The following is a 23351-nucleotide window of genomic DNA, read 5'->3' as shown; positions in this document are numbered from 1 at the left end:
GGCTAAACTTCGTGAACGTGCCAGCATTGAACTACCTTCTTAGGTCGGAGATCTACGTTTCCGAGGACGGGCAGTTGCGTGCTGCCCATCTGGTTCTAGGCTATCAACCTCTGAGCAGCTCTTTCCAGGCTATCGGTCACGCCATAAGGGCTGGTAGTCCGAGGTTGGCTAGGATTGATGTGTCCAAGGACGGGTTCCTAGCTGAACACGATCTGCCACCAGTCGTGTTGCCCGGTGTTAGAGATCCCTACTTGGCAAAGCAGCTACCTCCGCCAAACGAGCCTGGTGCTGCCGTTCAGGTTGAAGAGGAAGCTGAATCATCTCGTCTTTCCCTTGAGGCAGAGATAGACGAGTTTTATTTTGAGGAGGAAGTTCAGCAGACCCCCTTGGTGGAACTTTCCGATCCCGAAGGAGAGCGGGACCGACATTCTGCAGTTGGTGTTCCTTCCATCGTTATCTGTTCGGACGATACTTCGGACGAAGAGATAGAGCCCATAGCAGGAAAAGGAAAAACTCTAAAGGAGTTGATGGCCTCCCGAGGGAAAGGCCAGTCGTCGAAAGGACAGTCATCGAAAGGACAGTCCTCGAAGGCACCAACTCCACCACAGGGCAAGACCCTCCCTCCTGTGGCCCCTACGGACACCTCGGACCTTGGCCTTAAGGTTAATCCGGACTTAAAGAAGAAAAGGCCGGCCGACACTCCTGAGGAGGGCGAGGTGGTTGCCCAGCCGACCAAGCAGTAAAAAACCACTCGCGCGCCAAGGAGCAGAAGGGGCAATTCCTCGGAGAGTCGGGACGAGGAGAATCTTGCGGAGGTACGTGCTACCCTGCGTGTATGGAGCCCCAGATTGGAGCTGGATGGGGTGACCATTCGCTACAATGCTTCGATCCGAGAGTACAACCGAGGCCGGGCGGGGTACGTGGCCGAGGCCTTAGAGCAGCCCCTACTCCTTCCTCGGGATATGGAGGCTTATAGGCGGTTCTCTCAGCCCGAGATCTTCCTATCCCTTAAAAGGGATCTCGCGATGGTAAGTAATCCTTTTACTGTTTTATTAATTTATTTGACCTTGTTAGATTAAAGCAATCTTGTTTCGTTTGTAGATTACCCAGCAGGTATTCGTGGCTGAGGAATTTTGCCGCGGTAACAGTAGTCGGGCTAAGGTCGAGAACCAGGCGCGGGCGGAGGTGGAGAAAACCTTGGGGTCCCTCCAGCACGATTACGCTGAACTCATGGACAAGTTCAAGGAGTCGGAGAACCGGCGCAAATCTGCAGACGCTGGTTTGAAGAGTGCTGAGGCCCAGGCGGAGGACCAGCGCAAGGAGCTGTTCTCGACCCAGATTAACCTCGCCACCGAGAAACAGGCAGTGCAGGACCTCAAGACTGCTCTGCAAAAGGTCGAGGATGAGCTGCGACGGGTCAAAGAGGAGGCCCAACTGATCCGAGAGGCCACAGAGGCTGAGAAGAGTGCCGCTCGCCAGCTCGGGGCCGAAGAGACGGAGGCTAGGCTATCCGAGGAGATCCCCGAGGTATGCCGGGAATATTGCGGCATCTCATGGTCTCGTGCCCTCGACGCTGCAGGAGTTCCTGCTGACTCGGCGCTGAGACTGCCCGAGAGCATTTTCTATCCTAAGGAGATCCGAGAACATCCTGATGGTGTCCAAGCGGCCTCTGAGCAGGATCTGGTGGTGCCTGGCGCCGCACCTGTGCCTGATATGGCGAAAGATCATGTTACGGACTCTTCCATAGAGGTTCCTCCCCCTCAGCCCGAGTCAAAAGAAGATCCTCCTGCCCAGGCTTAGCTCTTTATGCTTCTCTCTTTTTCTTTTTTTTTAAATGAGAGTCGTCCTATTTTTTTTTTTATCCTTTTGTAAGGACCTCTCTTTCTAATGTACTCAGAATACTAATATAAAATGTTCGTTTTGCTTACTACGGATGTATGCCAGTAACGCTCTTTTTTCTTTTTTCCCTTTAAACATTCGCAACGATGTAGATACAAGTAAACGGTCAAAATGAAAGGGGTTTTTGGGTTGCGCATTTGAGGGTTGCGATGGTGCCCGACTGCGCGAACGCATTAAAATGATTTCCTTTTAAGTAATAGTCCCCCAATCTATCATAAGTAATAATTTCCCCTAAGACTGTGGTCCGAGGAGCCATGCAGGACTAGGTTCTGTTTAAAACTATGAAAATTGTCATGAGTAATAATTTCCCCTAAGTCTGTGGTCCGAGGAGCCATGCAGGACTTGGGTTCTGTTTAAAACTATGAATAGTTGCCTTAAGTATTAATTTCCCCTTAGTCTGTGGTCCGTGGATCCATGCAGGACTAGGTTCTGTTTAAAACTTATAAAAATTGTCATGAGTAATAATTTCCCCCAAGTCTGTGGTCCGAGGAGCCATGCAAGACTTGGGTTCTGTTTAAAACTATGAAAATTGTCATGAGTAATAATTTCCCCCAAGTCTGTGGTCCGAGGAGCCATGCAGGACTTGGGTTCTGTTTAAAACTATGAATAGTTGCCTTAAGTATTAATTTCCCCTTAGTCTGTGGTCCGTGGATCCATGCAGGATTAGGTTCTGTTTAAAACTTATAAAAATTGTCATGAGTAATAATTTCCCCCAAGTTTGTGGTCCGAGGAGCCATGCAGGACTTGGGTTCTGTATAAACTATGAATAGTTGCCTTAAATATTAATTTCCCCTTATTCTGTGGTCCGTGGATCCATGCAGGACTAGGTTCTGTTTAAAACTTATAAAAATTATCATGAGTAATAATTTCCCCCAAGTCTGTGGTCCGAGGAGCCATGCAGGACTTGGGTTCTGTTTAAAACTATGAATAGTTGCCTTAAGTATTAATTTCCCCTTAGTCTGTGGTCCGTGGATCCATGCAGGACTAGGTTCTGTTTAAAACTTATAAAAATTGTCATGAGTAATAATTTCCCCCAAGTCTGTGGTCCGAGGAGCCATGCAGGACTTGGGTTCTGTTTAAAACTATGAATAGTTGCCTTAAGTATTAATTTCCCCTTAGTCTGTGGTCCGTGGATCCATGCAGGACTAGGTTCTGTTTAAAACTTATAAAAATTGTCATGAGTAATAATTTCCCCCAAGTCTGTGGTCTGAGGAGCCATGTAGGACTTGGGTTCTGTTTAAAACTATGAATAGTTGCCTTAAGTATTAATTTCCCCTTAGTCTGTGGTTTGTGGAGCCATGCAGGACTAGGTTCTGTTTAAAACTTATAAAAATTGTCATGAGTAATAATTTCTCCCAAGTCTGTGGTCCGAGGAACCATGCAGGACTTGGGTTCTGTTTAAAACTATGAATAGTTGTCAGTAGCCCAGCAAGCAGTGGATAATCAAGAAAGAAAACGTATGCTAAGCCATTCTCATTAATAATAATATCTTCTGAGGTTATTTACATTTCATGGTCGAGGTACAGCTTTTTCATCTAAATCTTCTAGGTAGTAGGCGCCTATTCCGGCCACGGATGTGACACGGTATGGTCCCTCCCAATTGGGCCCTAACTTGCCCCAAGAGGGGTTCTTTGCGCTGCCAAGAATCTTCCTCATCACGAGATCACCTGGTCCCAGAGGCCGTGGTTTGACGTTAGCATCATACCCTTGTCTCAGCTTCTGGTGATAATAGGCCATGTGAATCATCGCTTTTTCCCTTCTTTCTTCGGCTAGGTCCAGACTCCGTTCCAATAACTCGTCGTTATCGTTTGGGGTAAACGATCTAGACCTTAGTGTGGGAAAGTTGTTCTCAATCAGGAGCACGGCCTCAGCCCCGTAAGTCATCGAGAAGGGGGTCTCATCGGTCGATCGTCGCGGCGTCGTCCGATAAGTCCATAAGACGTGGGGGAGTTCTTCTGGCCATCTCCCCTTTGCCTCGTCCAGTCTCTTCTTCAGTCCGTTCACTATGACCTTGTTCACGGCTTCGACCTGCCCATTTCCCTGAGGGTAGGCGGGGGTGGAATATCGGTTGATGATTCCAAACTCGCGGCAATACTCCCTAAAGTTCTTACTGTTGAACTGCAGACCATTGTCGGAAATGAGTGTACGCGGAGTCCCGAAGCGGGTGATGATATTCTTCCAGATGAATTTTTGGGCGTCCACGTCCCTAATGTTGGCCAATGGTTTAGCTTCCACCCATTTAGTGAAGTAATCCGTTCCGACTATTATATATCGCTTATTCCCCGCGGCCTTGGGGAAGGGTCCAACTAGATCAAGGCCCCATTGTGCGAACGGCCATGGACTCGAGAGGGGGTTGAGAACCCCTCCGGGTTGGTGAATATTCGGGGCGAATCTTTGGCACTGGTCGCACTTCTTAGCGTATTCTTGGGCCTCTCTTTGCATATTTGGCCACCAATACCCTTGGGTAAGTGCCCTGTGCGCTAGTGACCTTCCTCCGGTATGACTTCCACAAATCCCCTCGTGTAACTCTTCAAGTATAGATTCGGATTCTTCTGGATGCACGCAAAGCAGGTACGGTCCAGAGTAGAAGCGTCGATATAGTTTGTGGTCCTCTGACAGCCAGAACCGGGGAGCATTCCTACGTATCTTCTCGGCTTCCAATTTTTCCACCGGCAGGATGTCGTTTTGAAGGAATTTTTTTATGGGGTCCATCCAGCTGTGACCCTTTCTGATCTGATGGACTCCGGTCGGGCTTCTGCTGATAGGACTTGCCTGAGCTAGATCTTCAACCAGGATCATCCGCGGTAGATTATGTGCCGAAGACGTGGCGAGAGTGGCCAGCGAGTCCACATGGGTGTTTATACTCCTAGAAATGGGCGTCAAATTGAAGGATTCAAAATTCGTTTGCAGCCGCTTAACCTGCCCCAGATACTCCTGCATCCTAGTATCTCGAGCTTCCAGCTCACCCATCACTTGTCCGACTACCAGTCTGGAGTCCGAGAATGCTTCTATTACTCTTCCGCCCAACCTTTGAACCATCGTCATTCCTTGAAGTAAGGCTTCGTATTCGGCCTCATTGTTTGTAGCCGAGAATCCGAGCCTCAGTGATTTTTCAATGGCAGCACCGTCTGGGGATATTAAAACTATCCCCACTCCCGACCCTCTTTGGTTGGCTGCGCCATCCACGTAGACCTTCCAATGCATGGTTCCCGTTGAAATCGCACCAACCGATTTTCCATCCATGTCTTTCTCCTCAGTTATTGTTTCTTCAGAGGGCTCTGCAAACTCTGCCACTAAGTCTACGAGGACCTGTCCTTTGATGGAGGATCGGGGCATATATTTAATATCAAAGGCCCCCAAAAGCGCACTCCACATGGCGATCCTTCCGGTGTAGTCAGCGCTTCGAAGCACTGCTCGAAGGGGAAGCTGAGTCAGAACGATGACCGTATGCGCCTGAAAGTAGTAAGGAAGCTTCCGGGTGGCATGTACTATCGCCAGGATTGCCTTTTCCAGAGGTAGGTATCTCACCTCAGCCTCATGTAAGGATTTGCTCACATAGTAAACTGGTCGCTGCACCCCATTATCATCCCGTACCAGTACCAGGCTCACAGCATGGGGAGCTACAACGATGTACGCAAACAGCACCTCGTCTGCCTCAGGACTAGACATGATGGGTGGTCGCGACAAGTATTCCTTAAGCTGCTGGAAAGCCCGAACACAATCCTCCGACCATTCAAACCCTTTCCATTTGTTTATCAGGAGGTAGAAAGGCCGACATCGATCCACCGATCTCGATATGAACCGGTTCAATGCCGCAATCATGCCAGTGAGCTTCTGTACTTCCTTCGGATTCCGAGGAGCCTGTAGGCTGTTAATGGCTTTGATTTGATCGGGACTTACTTCTATTCCCCTGTGGGTGACCATATACCCTAGGAATTTCCCAGACCTGACCCCGAATGAACATTTGGAGGCATTCAGCCGCAACCGGTGCTCCCTTAATATAGTGAAGATTGTTCCGAGGTCCTTCACGTGCTCGGACACCCTTCTACTCTTGACAACCATATCATCTATATAAACCTCAATGATCTTGCCCAGTTGTGGTTCAAACATCCGAGTCATCATCCTTTGGTAGGTTGAGCCTGCGTTCTTTAGCCCAAACGACATCACCTTATAATGATAATTTCCGATGGGCGTCATGAAAGCCGTTTTCTCTTGGTCCTCCAGCGCAAGGGGTATCTGATGATAGCCTTGGAAGGCGTCCAGGAAGCTCATTCGAGGGTGCCCAACGGTTGCATCCACCAATCGATCAATTCGGGGTAGGGGGAATGGGTTCTTTGGGCACGCCTTGTTCAGGTCCGTGAAGTCTACGCAGACCCTCCATTTCCCTGTCTTCTTCTTTACCACCACAGTGTTTGCCAACCACTTCGGGTAAAAGACCTCTTTGATAGCCCCCGCTCTTTTTAGTTTTGCCACTTCGTCTTTTACGGCACTAGCATGTTCCTTTGAAGGGCGTCGGGGTGGCTGCTTCTTCGGAGTGGAAGAGGGGTTGACGTTCAGGTGGTGACAAATAAGGCTAGGATCAACGCCCGGGACGTCGCAGGCGTCCCATGCGAACACGTCGACATTTTCTCTAAGAAATCTGACCAGTTCCTCCTTTTCTTGAGAGGGCAATTCAGAGCCAACCAGAAAGAACTTCTCCGGGTCGTCGTTGATAGCGATTTTATCTAAACTTTCACACCTTATCTCCTCGGCTAGTCCGTCGTCTTGCTCTGCCGAGGCGACTGATTGCTATAAACTTTCAGGGGCCAAGGACTCGGCATGGGGCCGATGTAAGACGGCGGCCACCATACACTACCTGGATACGGCCTGATCTCCTCGGATCTCTTCTACTTGTCCTTTGGATGGGTATTTCACTTTCTGATGAAGTGTGGAGGTTACGGCTTCCAGGGCATGGATCCATGGCCTGGCGACTATCGCGGTGTAGGGTGAATATGCGTCGACCACGATAAAATTCACCTCCACCACCTCCGCCCCAGTCTGTACGGGTAGTCGGATTTGTCCTTTTGGCGTAACCATTCTTCCCTCGAAGCTGAGAAGGGGGGAGTCATAAACTGCTAAATCTTCTGGCTTCAGGTTCAGCCCCTTGTATAGATCAGGGTACATTATCTCTACTGCACTTCCCGAATCCACCAACACCCTTTTCACGTCAAAGCCCCCAATCCTCAGAGTGACCACCAAGGCATCATCGTGAGGTTGAATAGTTCCTTTCTTATCCTCATCCGAGAACCCCAGTATCAAAGAGCTTCCCTTTTTTGACCTTTTGTGTTCCCTTTGCCTGCCCCCGGAGGGGAGCCGATCAACAACTAACACCCTGGGGATGGGTGGCCCCGTTCTTCCTGGTGCGGCGAGGATGACATGTATCGTCCCGGTGGGTGGTTTTAAGGTCACGTCCTTTCGAGGCTCTTGTGTTGCTTGGCTGGTGTGGCCACTCGACGGGTGCAGCAGGTGACGTAACTTTCCTTCTCGGACCAACTGATCTAGATGATTCCACAGATTCCTGCAGTCCTCAGTAGTGTGCCCATGGTCTTGATGATAGTGGCAGTACAGGTTCTGGTTATGTTTAGAAGGGTCTCCAGCCATCTTTCCCGGCCACCTGAAATAGGGCTCGTCTCTTACTTTCTCCAGTACCTGTTGTACGAGCTCTCTGAATATGGAATTCACTGTTTGCGGGTTACTCTGCCCAGCCTGTCGTGAAAAATCTCTCCTCGGCTGACCAGGGTTGTGCCGTTCCGACCTGAAATCATTTGCTTTGGGGTGGATAACCTTCTCCTTTCCCCTCCCTTGCAGCTGATCTTCCTCCACTCTTTTGTACTTGTCTATCCTATCCCTCAACTGATCAACGTTGGCAACCGGTTTACTAGTGAGGGATTTCCTTAAACCATGGTCGGTAGGGAGGCCGCTTTTGAATGTGCTGATAGCGACAGCATCATGGTTATCATCCAGATCATTATATACTTCCCAGTATCTATCGGAGTATGCTTTCAGAGTCTCTCCCTCGTGCATGGATAAGGACAATAGCGAACCGAGGGGCCTGGGGACTCTGGTGTTGGTGATAAAGCGGGAGCAGAAATCCCGAGTGAGCTGCTTGTAAGAGCTTACGGAATTTGTCTTCAGGCCGTTGAACCACCTCATCGCCATTGATCCCAAGCTGGACGGGAAGATTTTACACATAAGGGCTTCATTTTGTGAGTAGATCGCCATCTTTTGGTTAAATTGACTCACATGCTCTACCGGGTCTGATCGACCGTTATAGATGGCGAATGCTGGTTGGTTGAACCGTCGAGGCAGCTGAGCCCCTTCAATTCTATACGTGAAGGGGGACCTTGAAACCTGATCCAACGCCTTCTTCATGGCGTCGTTTCCCGAACCCTTGCTAGATGTGCTCTCATACTTCCGCACAGGGCGTGGTTCCTTTTCGTAGGTAAAGGTTTCACTTGGGGGGGGTCCTTGACCTTTGTCTGTAACTCGCATCCTCCGCATTAGAAGACTCGCCTGAGTCAGAGTGAGATCGTCTTCGCCGCACGCGCCGTAACTCCCTTTTTAGGTCATCTATCTCTCGCTGCATGGCCTGGTGACTATTTCGCCTCTGAGACACGTGACTTCCTATCTGAGTGTGACTATGGCTGGTCCGGGTAGTATGCATACTTCCCTCATGATTTCCCCTGGGGCCTGGGTTGACGGGGTTATTTTGCCTCTGGGACTCGGCGGGTTGTGTCCGTTGGGAATTAGCCTGGTGAGGATCCTCCTGGTGCGGAGCCAGTTCTGCCATGCTCGACCGTTGCACTAGCTGATGCTTTAGTTCTTCCCACAGACGGCGCCAATTGTAGTTGCACGATTTTCCTAGTCCAAATTCTATTGATCAGGCCCTGGCCCAAAGCGCAACCCACAATAAATGTTTGTAGAGGATGGGTCAAAGAACTTAGCCTCAGTGAGCCTATTCGGTCTGATACATGGACAGTATTGTTGCAGAAGACAAAAGCACAAGAATGGATCTCTCACGTATAATTCTATTTCTTTAGTTCCTCATACAGTATTTTTCGTCCCCTTCTTTGAGGGACTCCACTACATTATATAGTTCCCCTCCTCTCATCTCAACCTTACACTTGTTGATCATCTAAGCATCTACTTGAGTGCCTGTCCCATCAGACGCCCTCATCTCTCCCCTTGTGAGTTGCAGAGGCCAAGGCGGTACTGTTCAGGGGTCATTTCCTCATTAATGCGGCCAAGAGGGTGGTTGGGGCGCAATTAATGTGGTGGTAGCTCTCCATGGGATATTTTGGATTTTATTCATTTTATATGTTGGGAGGATGAACTGAAGTGGCTGGAGAGAGTTCCTCGTCTGGGCTTTGTGATGTCCGAGGAGGAGTTACTCCTCGGACAGGTTTCCTTGGCGTTTATTGGGATTGAGTAATGCTTCATACGTGGTTTCTCTTCGGACAAGACGCTCCTCGGACGGGCCTGAATTTGGAATAGCCCATTATTTCTGGGCCGGGCCCCACAAATATTTTCTCAACTTACCTTTTGAGTTCTTGAGAAAGTTTGTTTTGTTTTACATATTTTATTTATTTATTTATAGTTATGATAGTATTTCAATCTATAGCATCTATTCCTTAATAATTTTTTTTTATCGTCAGGTCAAAATATCAATTGGATTTTGGTATAAGTGGGATTCAACCCTGATCTCTCTTATTCGTCGACAAAATGCTTTACTAGTTGAGCTAACTAGAACCCATATTTTACTTTTAATCTTCTTAATAAAGAAAATTCATAATTATAATGTTATATATATATATATAGTTATTAACTTAAAAAAAAAAAAAAAAAAAAACTTTCATGCACATCGCATAGTTTATAGCGACTAGTTTCTTCTTAACTCTTAGCATAACCCTTTTTTTTTTTAATAAAAATAACCTTTCCTTGCAGATGTGTCTCCTAAGATAACTTTGAAAATTCCTTCTCAACTATTATAATCCAAGTGGTCACAATCGACAACCATGAATACTGGTATCAACGAAGACACAAATGGGATTAAAGAAACATAGTTTATATTTTACAAATTAAGCATATCTATAAAATAATTCATGAGTGCACTGTTAACACATGCTAGATTGTATAATAGTTTGAAGTCCGTCGCCTATAAAAGGCTTGGTATGTTAAGGGCAGAGAAGCAAAACAAGAAAGATAATACAGTTTAGTCATCCCTCTATACCTTGTGTGTTTGTGTCTATATATATATATATATATATATGGAATCAATCACCTTCCGGCACGTGGCGGCGATACCTTTCCCATGCCAAGGCCACATCAACGCCATGATGGGTGTCTGCAAGTCATTATCTTCAAAACAAGGCCATGGAATTCTCATCACCATCGTTGTCACTGAAGAGTGGCTTAGCTGCATCTGTGGCTCCGACCCCAGCAAGCCAAATGATAACAGTAACAACACCATTCGCTTCGCTACCATCCCTAACGTGGTCGCGCGTGAAAAAATGGGTGACTTTGGGCCCTCCAACGAAGTGGTGAAGGCGAAAATGGAAGCTCCCGTTGAAGAACTCCTGGATCGACTCGACCCTCCGGTGGATAGAATCATAGCTGACTTTGAGCTGCAATGGCCACTCGAATTTGCGATTCGAAAGGAAATTCCAATTGCCTCGCTTTGGAGCATATCAGCATTTTTTTTCTCCATGCTTCATCGTTACTATGTTTTCACACAGCATCATCATTTGCCGCTTCACTTTATAGGTACTTCCTTTAGTAATAATGCATGTTAGTGCGAAATAAAAATGACGGATCTCATCTTTCACATTTTTTGCCCCAATTTAATAACACATGTGACTATGATTTAAGAACCATTACTATCATTTTGATTGACCCACCACTTTTACTCTTTCACCCACAATTGCATATATAAAATGGACTATTCAATATGGGACAAAAGATTTTTATTCATGTCCCTGGTATTACTTGAAAAATCTCCACTTCCTTACTATAATTTTAATATATGTATATGTTTACTAGTTAGACACCTCAAAGAAATTAATTTAATTGGTTTGCATGTTAGTTTCAAATCACAAGAGAGAATCCATTTCACTGTACATTTTATTTCTTAGATCAAACAATATATTTGCCGCATCAGAATTTTAAATTGTAAAGCAAATGATAAACTTTTAAATTTATAATATTTAATCCAAACCATGAAATATGTTCATTTTAAAGGGGAGAGGATTGTTTTCCTGGCTAACTATTCACTTTGTTTTTCAACTATGCCCACCTGTTTCAAGTGCAAAAGATTGATTTGCAATTAGTTCATATTAGTCGGTTTCATAAGATATTATTTTGTCCTTCTTTGGTGTGATAGATGACGAAGACAATCGTGTGGAAAACATACCCGGGATTTCTTCAACTGATTTAAAAGACCTACGAATCGTATTTCATGAAAACAACCCAAAGGGAATGGAAGAAATCTTGAATTGCTTTTCAATGGTGTCCAAAGCACAATATCTTCTTGTTAATTCCTTCTATGAGCTTGAAGCTCCAACATTTGACTCTTTGAAAGCAACATTTCCTTTCCCTGTGTACCCTATTGGTCCTACCAACCGTTACTTGGAACCAAAACTTGATCAACATAGTTCCTTTACAACTACATCAACTATTGACTATCTAAAATGGTTGGATTCTCAGCCTGCGGGCTCTGTCTTGTATGTTTCATTTGGAAGTTTCTTTGAGCTCTCAAGCACTCAAATGGATGAATTCGCAGTCGCGCTTTGTAGTAGTGGTGTTCGGTTCTTGTGGGTGGCGCGTGGGGAAGCTTCTAGGCTGAAAGAAACTTGTGGTGGCGATAAGGGGTTGGTAGTGCCTTGGTGTGACCAACTAAGGGTGTTGTGCCATCCTTCTGTAGGTGGATTTTGGTCCCATTCTGGATGGAATTCAGTCCAAGAAACCATATATGCAGGCATTCCTATGCTTGCCTTCCCCTTATTTTTGGATCAAGTTCCTAACAGTAGGAAAATTGAGGAAGACTGGAAGATTGGGTGGAGGGTAAAGAGAGCAGAGATAGGAAGTGAAATTTTGGTGGCAACAGAAGATATATTACAACACATACAAAGGTTTATGGATCTTGAAAGTTGTGAGGGAAAAGAAACTAGGAAAAGAGCCAGAGAACTTAAAAATATGTGTGATCAAGCGACTGCTAAAGGTGGATCATTTGATTCTCACTTGGATGCATTTGTTAGTGACTTTTTAGAAGGCAATATCAACCATTAAGAAGTTTCGTTATTTTGTTCTCATCAGTAACTAGACGAATTGTAGCGATTGTAATATATGGAATTTATGTGGCTTTCTCTTTTCTTTTTCTTTTTTCTTTGTGTGTGTGTGTGTGTGTGTGGGGGGGGGGGGGGGGGGGGGGGGGGGGCTTGTTGAACATGAATATGGAATTAATAGTAAATTTATAATATATACTATTCTCAACTAAGTTAATGTGCCTCTCTCAAAAAAAAAAACTAAGTTAATGTGCCAATAATTTTTTTTTTTGCATGTGGTTGATTTAGCAAATTTAATGCAATTATGACCTTAAGTTGCTTGAGGTGATTAATGGCATCATCAATATTTTAGTAATAGTGGTGATAGTTACATACTGTGTATATGAGACATAGTTAAAAATCATGTTTTCAAAATATGATTTTAGTTATAATTGTAAAATCATGTTTTGATAACAAGATTTTAGCTGAAATGTATTACGCAACGTGTGTTACTCAACGTGTGTAATAATAATTAGCATTTTTGTAATTTTAAGCTTCTATATTTTGATGGGCCTCAAGACAAGTGGTTGTCGACAACAGCAAGCGATAGTCAGCAATATTTAGTTGATTTGTAGTGGCAAGTTATTGATGTTGTTGGTCCCATATGTGGATGGCAGTCTAATTAGGGTGGAAGTCAAACTACAGGATAGAATAGAGAGAAAAATTATGTATTGTCCAAATTATGGACTATGTCAATCCGACCTAAGAGCCGTTCCAAATGGGTTGGATCCGATTAAATCGAAACTACTAAATTACACCTTTTTAATATTTAATCTAAACTGCTAGTAGTTTTCGAAATAAGAAAATATTGGGTGTCATTTACATCTTGGCCTTTTAGAACTAAAGGAAATGTCATATCATTTTTCTTCTTGAAAATAGGTGACAGACTACATGCATGAACGGTCTTGTAGTGTTTCATACCAAAGGCATTGGTTAGAACAAAAGAAGAGACACAAATTGGTAAATGACTCAATATTATAAGATGAGTAATTATTAGTTCACTTCACACACCTTATTGCACATACCATACACAATTTATTTTTTGAACTAAAATGTGTGTACATTGTGGGTAATAGATGGTTTTTAATAGACACAGCCCTTAAAAGATAGAATATGATAGGTTGTAAGAGCATTGTGAGAAGACATGACTTTGCAAAATGACAATTAGCCTAGTTCCCTACAGCCTAAAGGTTCAAATTCAAAGTCTATTGACTTGGCCTGCTTGCAAAATGCTCGGTTTAACTCTATTGGATCGGTTTCTAACTTCTAAGTCATCAAGCCGGTATCACTAAAATGACTTGAAAATGTTTATTTTAAGCCTTGATTTGAGTGAATAAAAAACCATTGAGAAAGTTATAATGAGAGAAACACATTTATAAACCCTTAGAGGCTGTAACTATTATTTCAATATCACCCATTAATGCTTGTGTGGCCCAAGTTTCCAAAGGGCCTGTGCTGAGTCCCAATCTGCACTTCTTAAGGTTTTTGGACACATTGTTCTAAAATTCACCCTTAAGAGTGGATCAATAATTAGAATGTCGATGTCAACAAACAAATTCATGATTGCATGAATACATTGATGCTGCTCTGCAGCTGATCCTTCTTCCATATCCATATGGAGGCAGCAACATCCACAAGTTTCATTAGCTATCACTCAAGTTCATATATATTCTTTCACATGGCTAAAGGCATATAAGAAGAAGTGAAGAACATTACAGAAAGGGTAAAAAATGAAAAGAAAAAGAAACACAATGGCAAGCAAATTAACAATAGGCTCCCTTAGATCGGAGAGCAGTTGCAAAGAACAATCATATTGATCATTTGCAAACAACTGGCTCTATCCCAATTAAAGCTAACTCACTACTGAACTTGCGGAAGCCCTTAAATGCATAGCTCATGGCGTAAGTCCATTTGCAAAGTCATAAATTTTTAGTACCATTTAAGGATTTAAACTTCGACCCTTTCTCCTTCATCTTACAAGAACTTGTATTTTATGGAGTGATTATCATGTTAAGGGTGCACGATAGTAATATTACATTTTCAAGATATCATAAGCCTTGTGTTTCTAAAAAAAATTAAAAGAAATAAATAATTAATTAATAAAACATAAACCTTAAAGAACAATCAGGCTGTTTATATAGAAATCCCTTATGTTTCTCAAAAAAAAAAAAAAAAAAAAAAAAAGAACGAGAGAGAGAGAGAGAGAGAGAGAGAGAAATCCCTTATTATATTTATATGGCATAAAACTTAATAATTTTTTGTTTTGATTTCCCACTTGTACACCTACTTGGTTTAAAGTTTAAACGAGTTGTTGACCATGCCAAAGCCAACCTAGGATGTGCACATGCTTGCACATGACTTTCTCTCTTCGACTCTAATGCACATGCAATCTTATATTAATTGCATTAGTTAATACATCAATGATATATGTTATTTTTTGGAGTGATGTAAACCCTACGATTCACATAGCAAACAACATTTTATAAACATCATACTCATTAGAGTTTCTTCAATATTCCTAATAAATAAGTATTTTGATGTGTACTATTTCATTTTTAAATTAATCTTGAAAAATTTTCATTATTAGAAATATAAAATGCATAGTTTACTGTTATACATATATACATAAGTTGTTTTGCCTTTAGGTTTCTACTGCCTTTTTCAATTATCCATGAAAAACTTGTTTTTTTATTTTTTTTTTTTTGCCTAAATGATTACATTTGTCCCTTTGTCAATATATTCAACAATTACGGATGTCATCCTTAAATTTAGTTTTAATGTCAATTAATTTTTTTTTAATATTAAATATAAAGAAATATTAATATCTTTGCAATTAATATATAGTTATGGAGGTTTAGTAATTAATTTTGGTTTATTGGCTTTTCTTCTCTCTATCATTCTTCCAGCCCCTTTTCTCCATTTCTTAACTCTTCTTCTTCCCCCATAGTTCCATTTCTTAACTCTTCTTCTTCCCCCATAGTTAGTTTATTTTTTTATTTTATTTTATTTTTTTTTTAATAGAGAATTTCAACCTATGACGTCTGCTCCTAATGATAGCTCTTTATCATTAGACCAAGACACCAAATAATTTTTGGTGTAGGCGAATTGAACTCCAGATTTCTTATACAACCATCAGAGATTTTACCAGTAGAGCTAACTGGAACCCACTTCTTCCCCCATAGTTCTTCACCTTACTATTAGTCTTTTTTCAAACTCTTTGTCTCTCTTTTTCTACTCTCCTCCCCATCTTCTTTCTATAAATTTCACATTACTTCTCTCTAATTCATTCCACATTCTTCCTACAACAACAAAAAAACTATTACTCTCTCTCTCTCTCTCTCTCTCTTTGTTTTCTTCCTTTTTTCTATGTATTTATTATTTTATTTGCCATCTTTGTAGCAAATTCTTTATTCTTTCTTGTAGCTTTACTTTAATTTGGGTTGATACGTTTTAGAATTTTGATTCCCCATCACAAGCCCCTTTTCTTATGAATTTGGTTTGAATTTAATTTGGGTTTATATATATATATATATATATATATATATATATATATAAGTTTAGGTAAATACTTAGTTATTTTGGAAGTGAGAATTTAAGTTTATATCTTAACATGCTTGACTTGGCTATGTATTTAAATGTGTCTACCAATTATTTGAGTAATTGACTATTACAAATACTATATCTTATGGTATTAGTCTCATTTTAATTTTGGTTTAAATAAAATTTTGAGAAAGTTGGTTTTGCTTTTCATCTTTTATTTATTTATTTATAGTTACGATAGTATTTCAATCTATACCATCTGCTCCATGATGACCCCCCGATCTTTTTTTCATTGACAAAATGTTTTACTAGTTGAACTAATTGAAATCTATATTTTACTTTTAATATTCATAATCTAGAAATTGTTTTAATTATAATATATATTAACTTCAAGAAAAAACTTTCATGCACATCACATATGTTAGCGACTAGCTTCTTCTTAACTCTTAACATAGCCTTTTCTTGTCTGTTCCTGCATTAGAATCTCCTAAGATAACTTTGAAAAATCCTTATCTCAACTAAATATAATCCAAGTGGTGACAACCGACAACCGTGAATATTAATATAAAGGAGATACAAATGGGATTAAACATAGTTTATTTTACAAAGCATACCTATAAAATAATTCATGTGTGTATTGTTAAGTGTTAATGTATGCTAGATTGTATGATAGTTTGAAGTTTATCGCCTATAAAAGGCTTGTTGTGTTGTGACAGCGAGGAAATACTAGAAAGATAATACAACCCTATCAATATAATTGCACTGTTCATCTTCTTTCTTTTATTAATTCAGTTCAATCATCCCTCTATATACTTGTGTTTAAGTGTGTCTATATATATATATATATATATATATATATATATATATGGAATCGATCACCGTTCAGCATGTGGTGGCGATACCTTTCCCATGCCAAAGCCACATCAACGCCATGATGGGTGTTTGCAAGTCATTTTCCGTGGTTTTAAAAACTGGTATGGTGAAAGAACCGAAAAATGAGCTAATTTCCGGTTTTATGGTCGGACTTGGTCGAACCGGTGATGTCATAAATAATTTAATTATTATTTATTTAAATTATATAAATAATTAATAATTTTTTAATATACTAAAACTAAGAAACTAATAGCAATAAATATGTTTCTTTTAAAAAAAATACAAGTATATAAGTATATAACATCTTTTTAAAGAATTTAACATAATAACATTACAAAACAATCATCCTTAACATAATAAACTTTCAGCAAAACCAAATAAATAAGTTCATTAGTCATTACATTTACATCCAAATGGCAAATAACAAATAAATTGTGAGCGGTGCCATTGTGAACCCATCATTTTTACTTTATCTTTCACAATTAGCATTATGATAAAAATATGTGAGCAAATTGTAGCAAAAATTATAGTCCTCTAAATCTTAAACATTTTCCCATTTGTTCACAAGAATCCAAAAAAGCAACCCCAAAGCTAAAATAAGCAATAATTGCTTATTATCATCAAAAGCCGAAAATTTGTTGCCTAAAAAAAAGAAAAAGAAAAAAGAATTAAAAGCAGAGAGAGAGAGAGATAAATACAAGTAAAATAGAAAAGAGAGAGAAACACAAACAGTACCAAAAAATTGAGTGATTGAGTGAGTTGAGTGAGAAGAAGCATAATAGCTGAAATGGCTATCTCAGTGTCGATCTTAGCCATCATCATCTCTCTCCACCTCATCACTTTCGTCTTTGCTATCGGCACTGAACGACGTCGTAGCACAGTAACTCTCTCTCTCTCTCTCTCTCTCTCTGTAGTTGAAGCTAGCTAAGCTAACACACACATTTGACTACTGTACTGTACTGTGTGAACAGGCTAAGGTTGTTCCTGATGAGTACGATGAGAGAACATACTGTGTGTACGCCTTGGATGTGTCGACGATGTACGGGTTGTCGGCGTTTGGGCTGTTACTGATAAGCCAAATGGTGCTTAACGGCATCACTAAGTGTCTCTGCTTTGGTAAAGGCCTTGTCACTAGCTGCTCCACCACTTGTGAGATGGTGAGACTTGAGAGTTGAGAGGCGTGAGAGAACACTGAGAGTGAGAAGTGAGAAGAACTGAGATAAGATGAAAGTGTGAGAGTGTTAGGGTTAGTTTTTAGGGTTAAACACTTAAACGACGTAGTTTTAGGTGGGAAAGGACAAACCGGTCAGTAACTAGTTCGACCACTTCGGTTTTCGGTTCTCAAGTTGAACCAGCCGGTTTTTAGGCCATCTACAGTTTTATGTCATAACCGGACCGGATTAAAGACCGATTCTTGGTTGAACCGATCAAACCGACCAGTCCGGTCCAGTTTTTAAAACTATGTCATTTTCTTCAAAACAAGGCCATGGAATTCTCATCACCTTCGTTGTCATTGAAGGGTGGCTTAGCTGCCTCTGTGTGTAACGGCCCAGCCCACTTAAAAAATAAAAAATAAATAAAAATAAAATAAAATAAAATAAAAGCTATGGTCAAATTTTTAGTTGCTTGCACACATGCCCACTTACCCCACTCACTTCCCCACCACACAAATATCATCTCACACTCTTGGCCGGGTCACTCATTCTTGTTCTTTTCTTTTTCATTTTCACTCAAACAGCACATATACACACACTCCTCTCCCTCACTCTCCCACTGGTACACTCCTCATCACTTCCACCATCTTTTCCAGCGAAGTTAATCGGAAAGCTCTCTAAAAACCTCTTAAGCTCCTACATCTCATCTTATTTAAGGTATGAGCTTTTATACTTTTTGTGGGTTTTCATATTTTGCTAGAGGTTTTTGTAATCTAAGTTTTGGAGTGATATTCTTGTGATAATGTTTATGGATTTTGCATTGGTGGACCTATTTGGGTGAATGGTTGTGAATTTTGTACAATGGTAGCCATTTGAGATTTACCCATAGTAAAGATTTGGGGGTTTTGACTTTCTAATGTGAAACAATTGATGAATCTAATTTTTATTGTGTATTTGGAGCTAGTGGAGGAGTTACATTTGGGGTTTGTAATAATGGGTATTGTTATATATGTTGTTTCATGGGTCTCTTGAAAATGGTACGTATATATGGTGGAAGAAATTCATAAAATGCTAGGATCTCTTATGGTAAAGGAGATGATTTGAATAACATGATGACAAATTGGAGTATATGCCTTGTAATGAAATTGTTGAGAAACTTTGGAAGTGAAACAGTTTATTTGTGAGGTTAAATGCTAGGCTTGCCTAATTAATTTCTTAGTTAGCAATTTCTAATTCGTGGCTACATGTAATGTCAAGCTTTATGCCTATTTTGATCAGTTTGCTTGATATTGTTTAGGTGTTAGCTAATCTTATTTGGAGTTTGGAGAATTAGGCCTTTTTGTGGATTGCAAGGTAAGTAGCTTTTTAATGGGATTTAAAAAAAATAAATAAATAACTATGTCGCATAAACGTTGTTTTTGGGTCAAACACATTTTGAAAAATTATTTGTGGATATATGTTTTCTTAAAAAGTATTGTTTTGTGACCTTGTTATATATGATTTTATATGAAAAGCGCATTATGTTTAATATTGCACATGGGGAAATGATTGATTTGTTAGTATGGAAGAGATAAGCATCTTTAATAAAATTCTTGGGAATGACTTTTATGGATTTATTGCATTATTTGCAAATTCTAAAGATGTTTTATCTTGACTTGCAATATTTGGGAAATTGATAGAAAATGTTATTGACAAGAAATGATTTTGGAAAATTTGAGAACCTTATAACTATATTGGGTATTTCAAAAGTTTTTGTGAAACTACTTGAAACTGAACAATGTTGTGATTTCATGTAAACTGTGAACTTTTCATGCTTTTACCCTTGGTCTGTGACATGTGATTACCCAGTGATTATCTAACCAAATGTCGTAGTCTTTGTGACATTGGTATCTTGACACCCTGTCTTTGTGGCGGACTGATGTCTTTATGGCATAATTGATGTCTTCGTGGCATAACTGATGTCTTCGTGGCATACCTAACATCTTTATGGCGGCTTATCATGTGGCCTTGGGTTGGATTTCAGGTTTTAAAAGGGTGTTTTGATAGCTCACAGTAAATAGTACGTAGTTTCATGTTGGAATACTTTGAAAAAGCTTGGTGCTACATTCTTTTAATCATTCTTGTCATTTTATTAAGAAAAATGGATTTGCTGGATTTTCATGAAAATTCCCAAATTATAACACGTTTTGTAAAATGTCCATTATCAAGAAACTTGCATTTCCCCCACCCTCATTAATTGTGCTATTTACTGGGCTCTGTCTCATCTCATTATTTTATAAACTTTTCAGAGTAGGCAACAATCTTTTGAGATAGTTTTTTGGTGGCTAACAGTAGTTAGATTAACTACTGATGGAGGCTAAATTTTTTTTTTTTTTTTTTTTTTTGATGAAGATATTAGATGATGTACATCTTGGAATAGGCTTGACTCATTCTTTTGTATATTATAGTAGTTGTGACGTTATTCCCACTGATGGGACAAGCTGATGATATGTAATTATTTATTTAGACCTCTATTTTTTTGTGGCCAATGATCCTTGTAATTATTGCTTAGAGTTTTGACTTACTTTGAGAGTATATTCAATAGAAATATTATGATAATTCTTGATGTTGGTACTTGATATGATTTATGTGGAATGAATTGTAAAAAAGGAAAAATCTACAGGTACTTGAGACGCCTTTCTCATACTTTGGACCCTTTGAGGTTTGGGGCGTGACACTGTGGCTCCGACCTTAGCAAACTAAATGATAATAGTAACTCCTTTCTAAAGACTTGAACTCTGACCCTTACGCCCCCACTCTACTTATAATTGTGAAGTGACCTATAACAATTAGTGCAACAATGAGCTAGATCTTATATACAATTTTCTTAAAAACTAATTAACACATTTGTGATATTAACAAGTGTTTTTTCTTTAGGTGTTCCAATTTGTGAGATTAAATAATATCTATTATGCTGGAAGTCATGGGATGGATATATCAACCCCATCAGTTTCTCTCTATTATGGTAACCACAAGCATCAAGCTGGGACTATTGATGAAAAGGTATATTTTCTCAGTTGTTTGTGGTTAATTTTCTATACTTGGTGCTTCTCATGGAAATTGCATTTTTTATGTTGTGTTCAAAACCTGTAAATCAAAATTTAAACTGCAATGAAAATATCCTAAACGTTTTCCATTAATTGTTTGATCTTGTAGGGTAATGACATGGTTAACTTCTGCCCAGCACAGGACTTCTTGCCTAGAATTCAAACAGTAAGAAATGATGTACTGTTTACAAACTTTGTATCCTCTTTGTCAAAGATAAAATGGCAAACTGATACAAAAAATGCATGGTTATAGTATCAAAAACTCCTCCTTTTGTTCCTAGCTAGGACTTTGTAGTATTAGAATGCAAAATAAATTGTCTCTTCTTTTCTTTTTCTTTTTTAAATTTCAATAATGCTTTGGTTCTCTTGCAGATAAAGGTTATGTTGCAAGAAATAACAAGAGGCATAAAAGGTGCCATGGTTGAAGACAATAAATTTTGCCTCTCCGTACACTTTCGATGTGTGAATGATGAAGATGTAATATTATAATGCAATAATGATAATTTGATATGATCAAATAAAAATAAATGCAATATGATAGCAATGATATTGTTAATACATAAAAAACCTGCTAAAATATGGTAGTTCTCAAATTTGTAGATAATAAGATTGCATGTCAAAATTAATGCAGAATGTTGGCGTACTTAAGGAGAAGGTGGAATCAGCAATGAAATCCTATAAAGACTTTCGTATATCCGAAGGAAAAGAGGTATAAAATTTTTTTGTTATCTTTATAATAAATTTTAAGATTTCTCCCTTCTTAAAAATATAATTTTCCATTAAGTAGTAGTAAAGTTTGGAATAAATCAATCATGCAATCATATAATTTATCTCTTTTGATTTTTTTTTTTTTTTTTTTTTTTTTTTTTTTTTTTTTTTTTTTTGTGGAAGATAGATCATAGTATATGCATGTGTTCAATCCTAATTATTCTGTAAAAAATTTATAACTGACTCCAAAATTTTTTGATTTAAGACTTAGGTTTTTTTGTTGATGTTGTTATTTTTGTTATAGGTCATGGAAATCCGACCTAATATAAACTGGGATAAAGGTCTTGCTTTGCGATATTTACTTGGTAGTCTTGGTTTTGAAAATTCTAGCGAGATCCTTCCTATATATATAGGAGATGATAAAACTGATGAGGATGCTTTTAAGGTATAAATTATCTACTTGATGGTACTTTTTATTGTTACCAGTTTTAAAATGTGGTGATTCTTCTTAAAGCCTAGCTATATGAACCCATTAAATATTGATCAAACCCCCTCTTCTTCCATAGGCTTGGTGGATGTTGCCAAAACCATTTAAATCATGCATTAAACTCTTTTTGTTAATTTTGTTGAATAATCAGGCTTGTCTTTAGACCCACACTAATGTAATTTGTATATCAATGCTTGCAGATGATTAAGAACATTGGAAGAGGATTTCCTACAGTTGTTTCTTCTACTTCAAAGGAGACAGAAGCCCTATACTCTTTACGTGACCCGATAGAGGTCATGTCCTTCCTAATATGTTTAGCAAAGTGGGAAAAGGATTGTACTTTGAGAGGTGGATAAAATAAAAAAATAAAAAATCTTTGTTTGATATGTTTAGGAGGTTAATTAGGTAGAGAGATGCTAGCTAACTTCTCAGTATGAGGTATGCTTATTAGGCACAGGTGAACTGGTTTATACTAATTGGATATTGTTACATTGTTATCATTTATGGTCAATTGTTTATAATTATATATACGGGCTATTTCTTCTTATTTGCCTCCTATGCCAAGGTTCTAAAAAGTAAGATTTTTATATGTACATCGAGTCATCCACGGCTCATGCAAAATCATGTTAATTGTTTTATTAAAATCAGTTTTTTTTTTTTTTTTTTTTTTTTTTGGGGCACTTTGAACTTGGTCTTCCTTCTCGGTTGTTTGGATCATTCTTCTGTCTTTTTCTTTCTTTTCAATTATTTAGCCATTCTTCTTCTTCTTCTTTTTTTTTTTTTTTTTTTTTTTTTTTTTTTTTTTTTTAATCTCTCTCTCTCTCTCTCTGATCTTTCTATGTTTGTTCCTGATAATTACTCTTTATCATCAATTTTTGGTGTAAGGGGTAGGTGCAGATCAGAATTAGAATATCTAAAACTGGTTTTGGGTTATAGTTCTCTTGTAACCAAACAGCCATGGAACTTGTTCAAGAACTTGGAATAGTACTGTCCACGAATTGGAGTAGTGCCTGTCCCTATTTCAGAAGAGTGACATCCAACATACATCACCAAACAACAATGATGAAATAATGCCATCCCTATTAAAGTACATATTATATATAGCAAACTCACTAGTGAACTTGCGGAAACCCTTTTACGCATAGCTCATGGCGTAAAAATCCCTTAGCAAAGTCGTAATTTATTAGTAGCATTTAAGGATGTAAAGTTGAAATTTACAACTATGTGTTTTGTTTGCTTTTATTCC

General features: G+C 39.6%; 2 protein-coding genes across 2 annotated transcripts in view; both read left to right on the top strand.

Annotated features, from left to right (window-relative positions):
* Positions 1–22605, top strand: part of LOC115980283 (probable trehalose-phosphate phosphatase 3) — a 30647-nt gene extending 8042 nt beyond the window's left edge. Inside the window, exons 4-9 of the mRNA XM_031102549.1 lie at positions 20741–20866; positions 21020–21076; positions 21283–21387; positions 21542–21619; positions 21923–22063; positions 22306–22605. Of these exons, the coding sequence (XP_030958409.1) occupies positions 20741–20866; positions 21020–21076; positions 21283–21387; positions 21542–21619; positions 21923–22063; positions 22306–22461 (663 nt within the window). The 3' untranslated portion in view covers positions 22462–22605. The remainder of the gene's footprint in view (positions 1–20740; positions 20867–21019; positions 21077–21282; positions 21388–21541; positions 21620–21922; positions 22064–22305) is intronic.
* Positions 17458–17922, top strand: LOC115979646. Its single transcript, XM_031101700.1, has 2 exons — positions 17458–17550; positions 17642–17922. The coding sequence occupies exons 1-2, from the start codon at positions 17458–17460 to the stop codon at positions 17843–17845; spliced, it is 297 nt and encodes a 98-aa protein (XP_030957560.1). The 3' UTR covers positions 17846–17922.
* Positions 22606–23351: the final 746 nt, after the last annotated feature.

This window comes from Quercus lobata, chromosome 3, assembly GCF_001633185.2.
Source record: "Quercus lobata isolate SW786 chromosome 3, ValleyOak3.0 Primary Assembly, whole genome shotgun sequence".
NCBI classification, from domain to species: Eukaryota; Viridiplantae; Streptophyta; class Magnoliopsida; order Fagales; family Fagaceae; genus Quercus; species Quercus lobata.
This window is presented reverse-complemented; position numbering and strand designations above follow the sequence as displayed.

Bases quoted from the DNA above. Each gene is read 5' to 3' on its own strand.
- LOC115979646 (XM_031101700.1), top strand. From the start codon at position 17,458: ATGGCTATCTCAGTGTCGATCTTAGCCATCATCATCTCTCTCCACCTC. The intron at 17,551-17,641 runs GTAACTCTCTCT...CTGTGTGAACAG, and splicing joins CTGAACGACGTCGTAGCACA to GCTAAGGTTGTTCCTGATGA.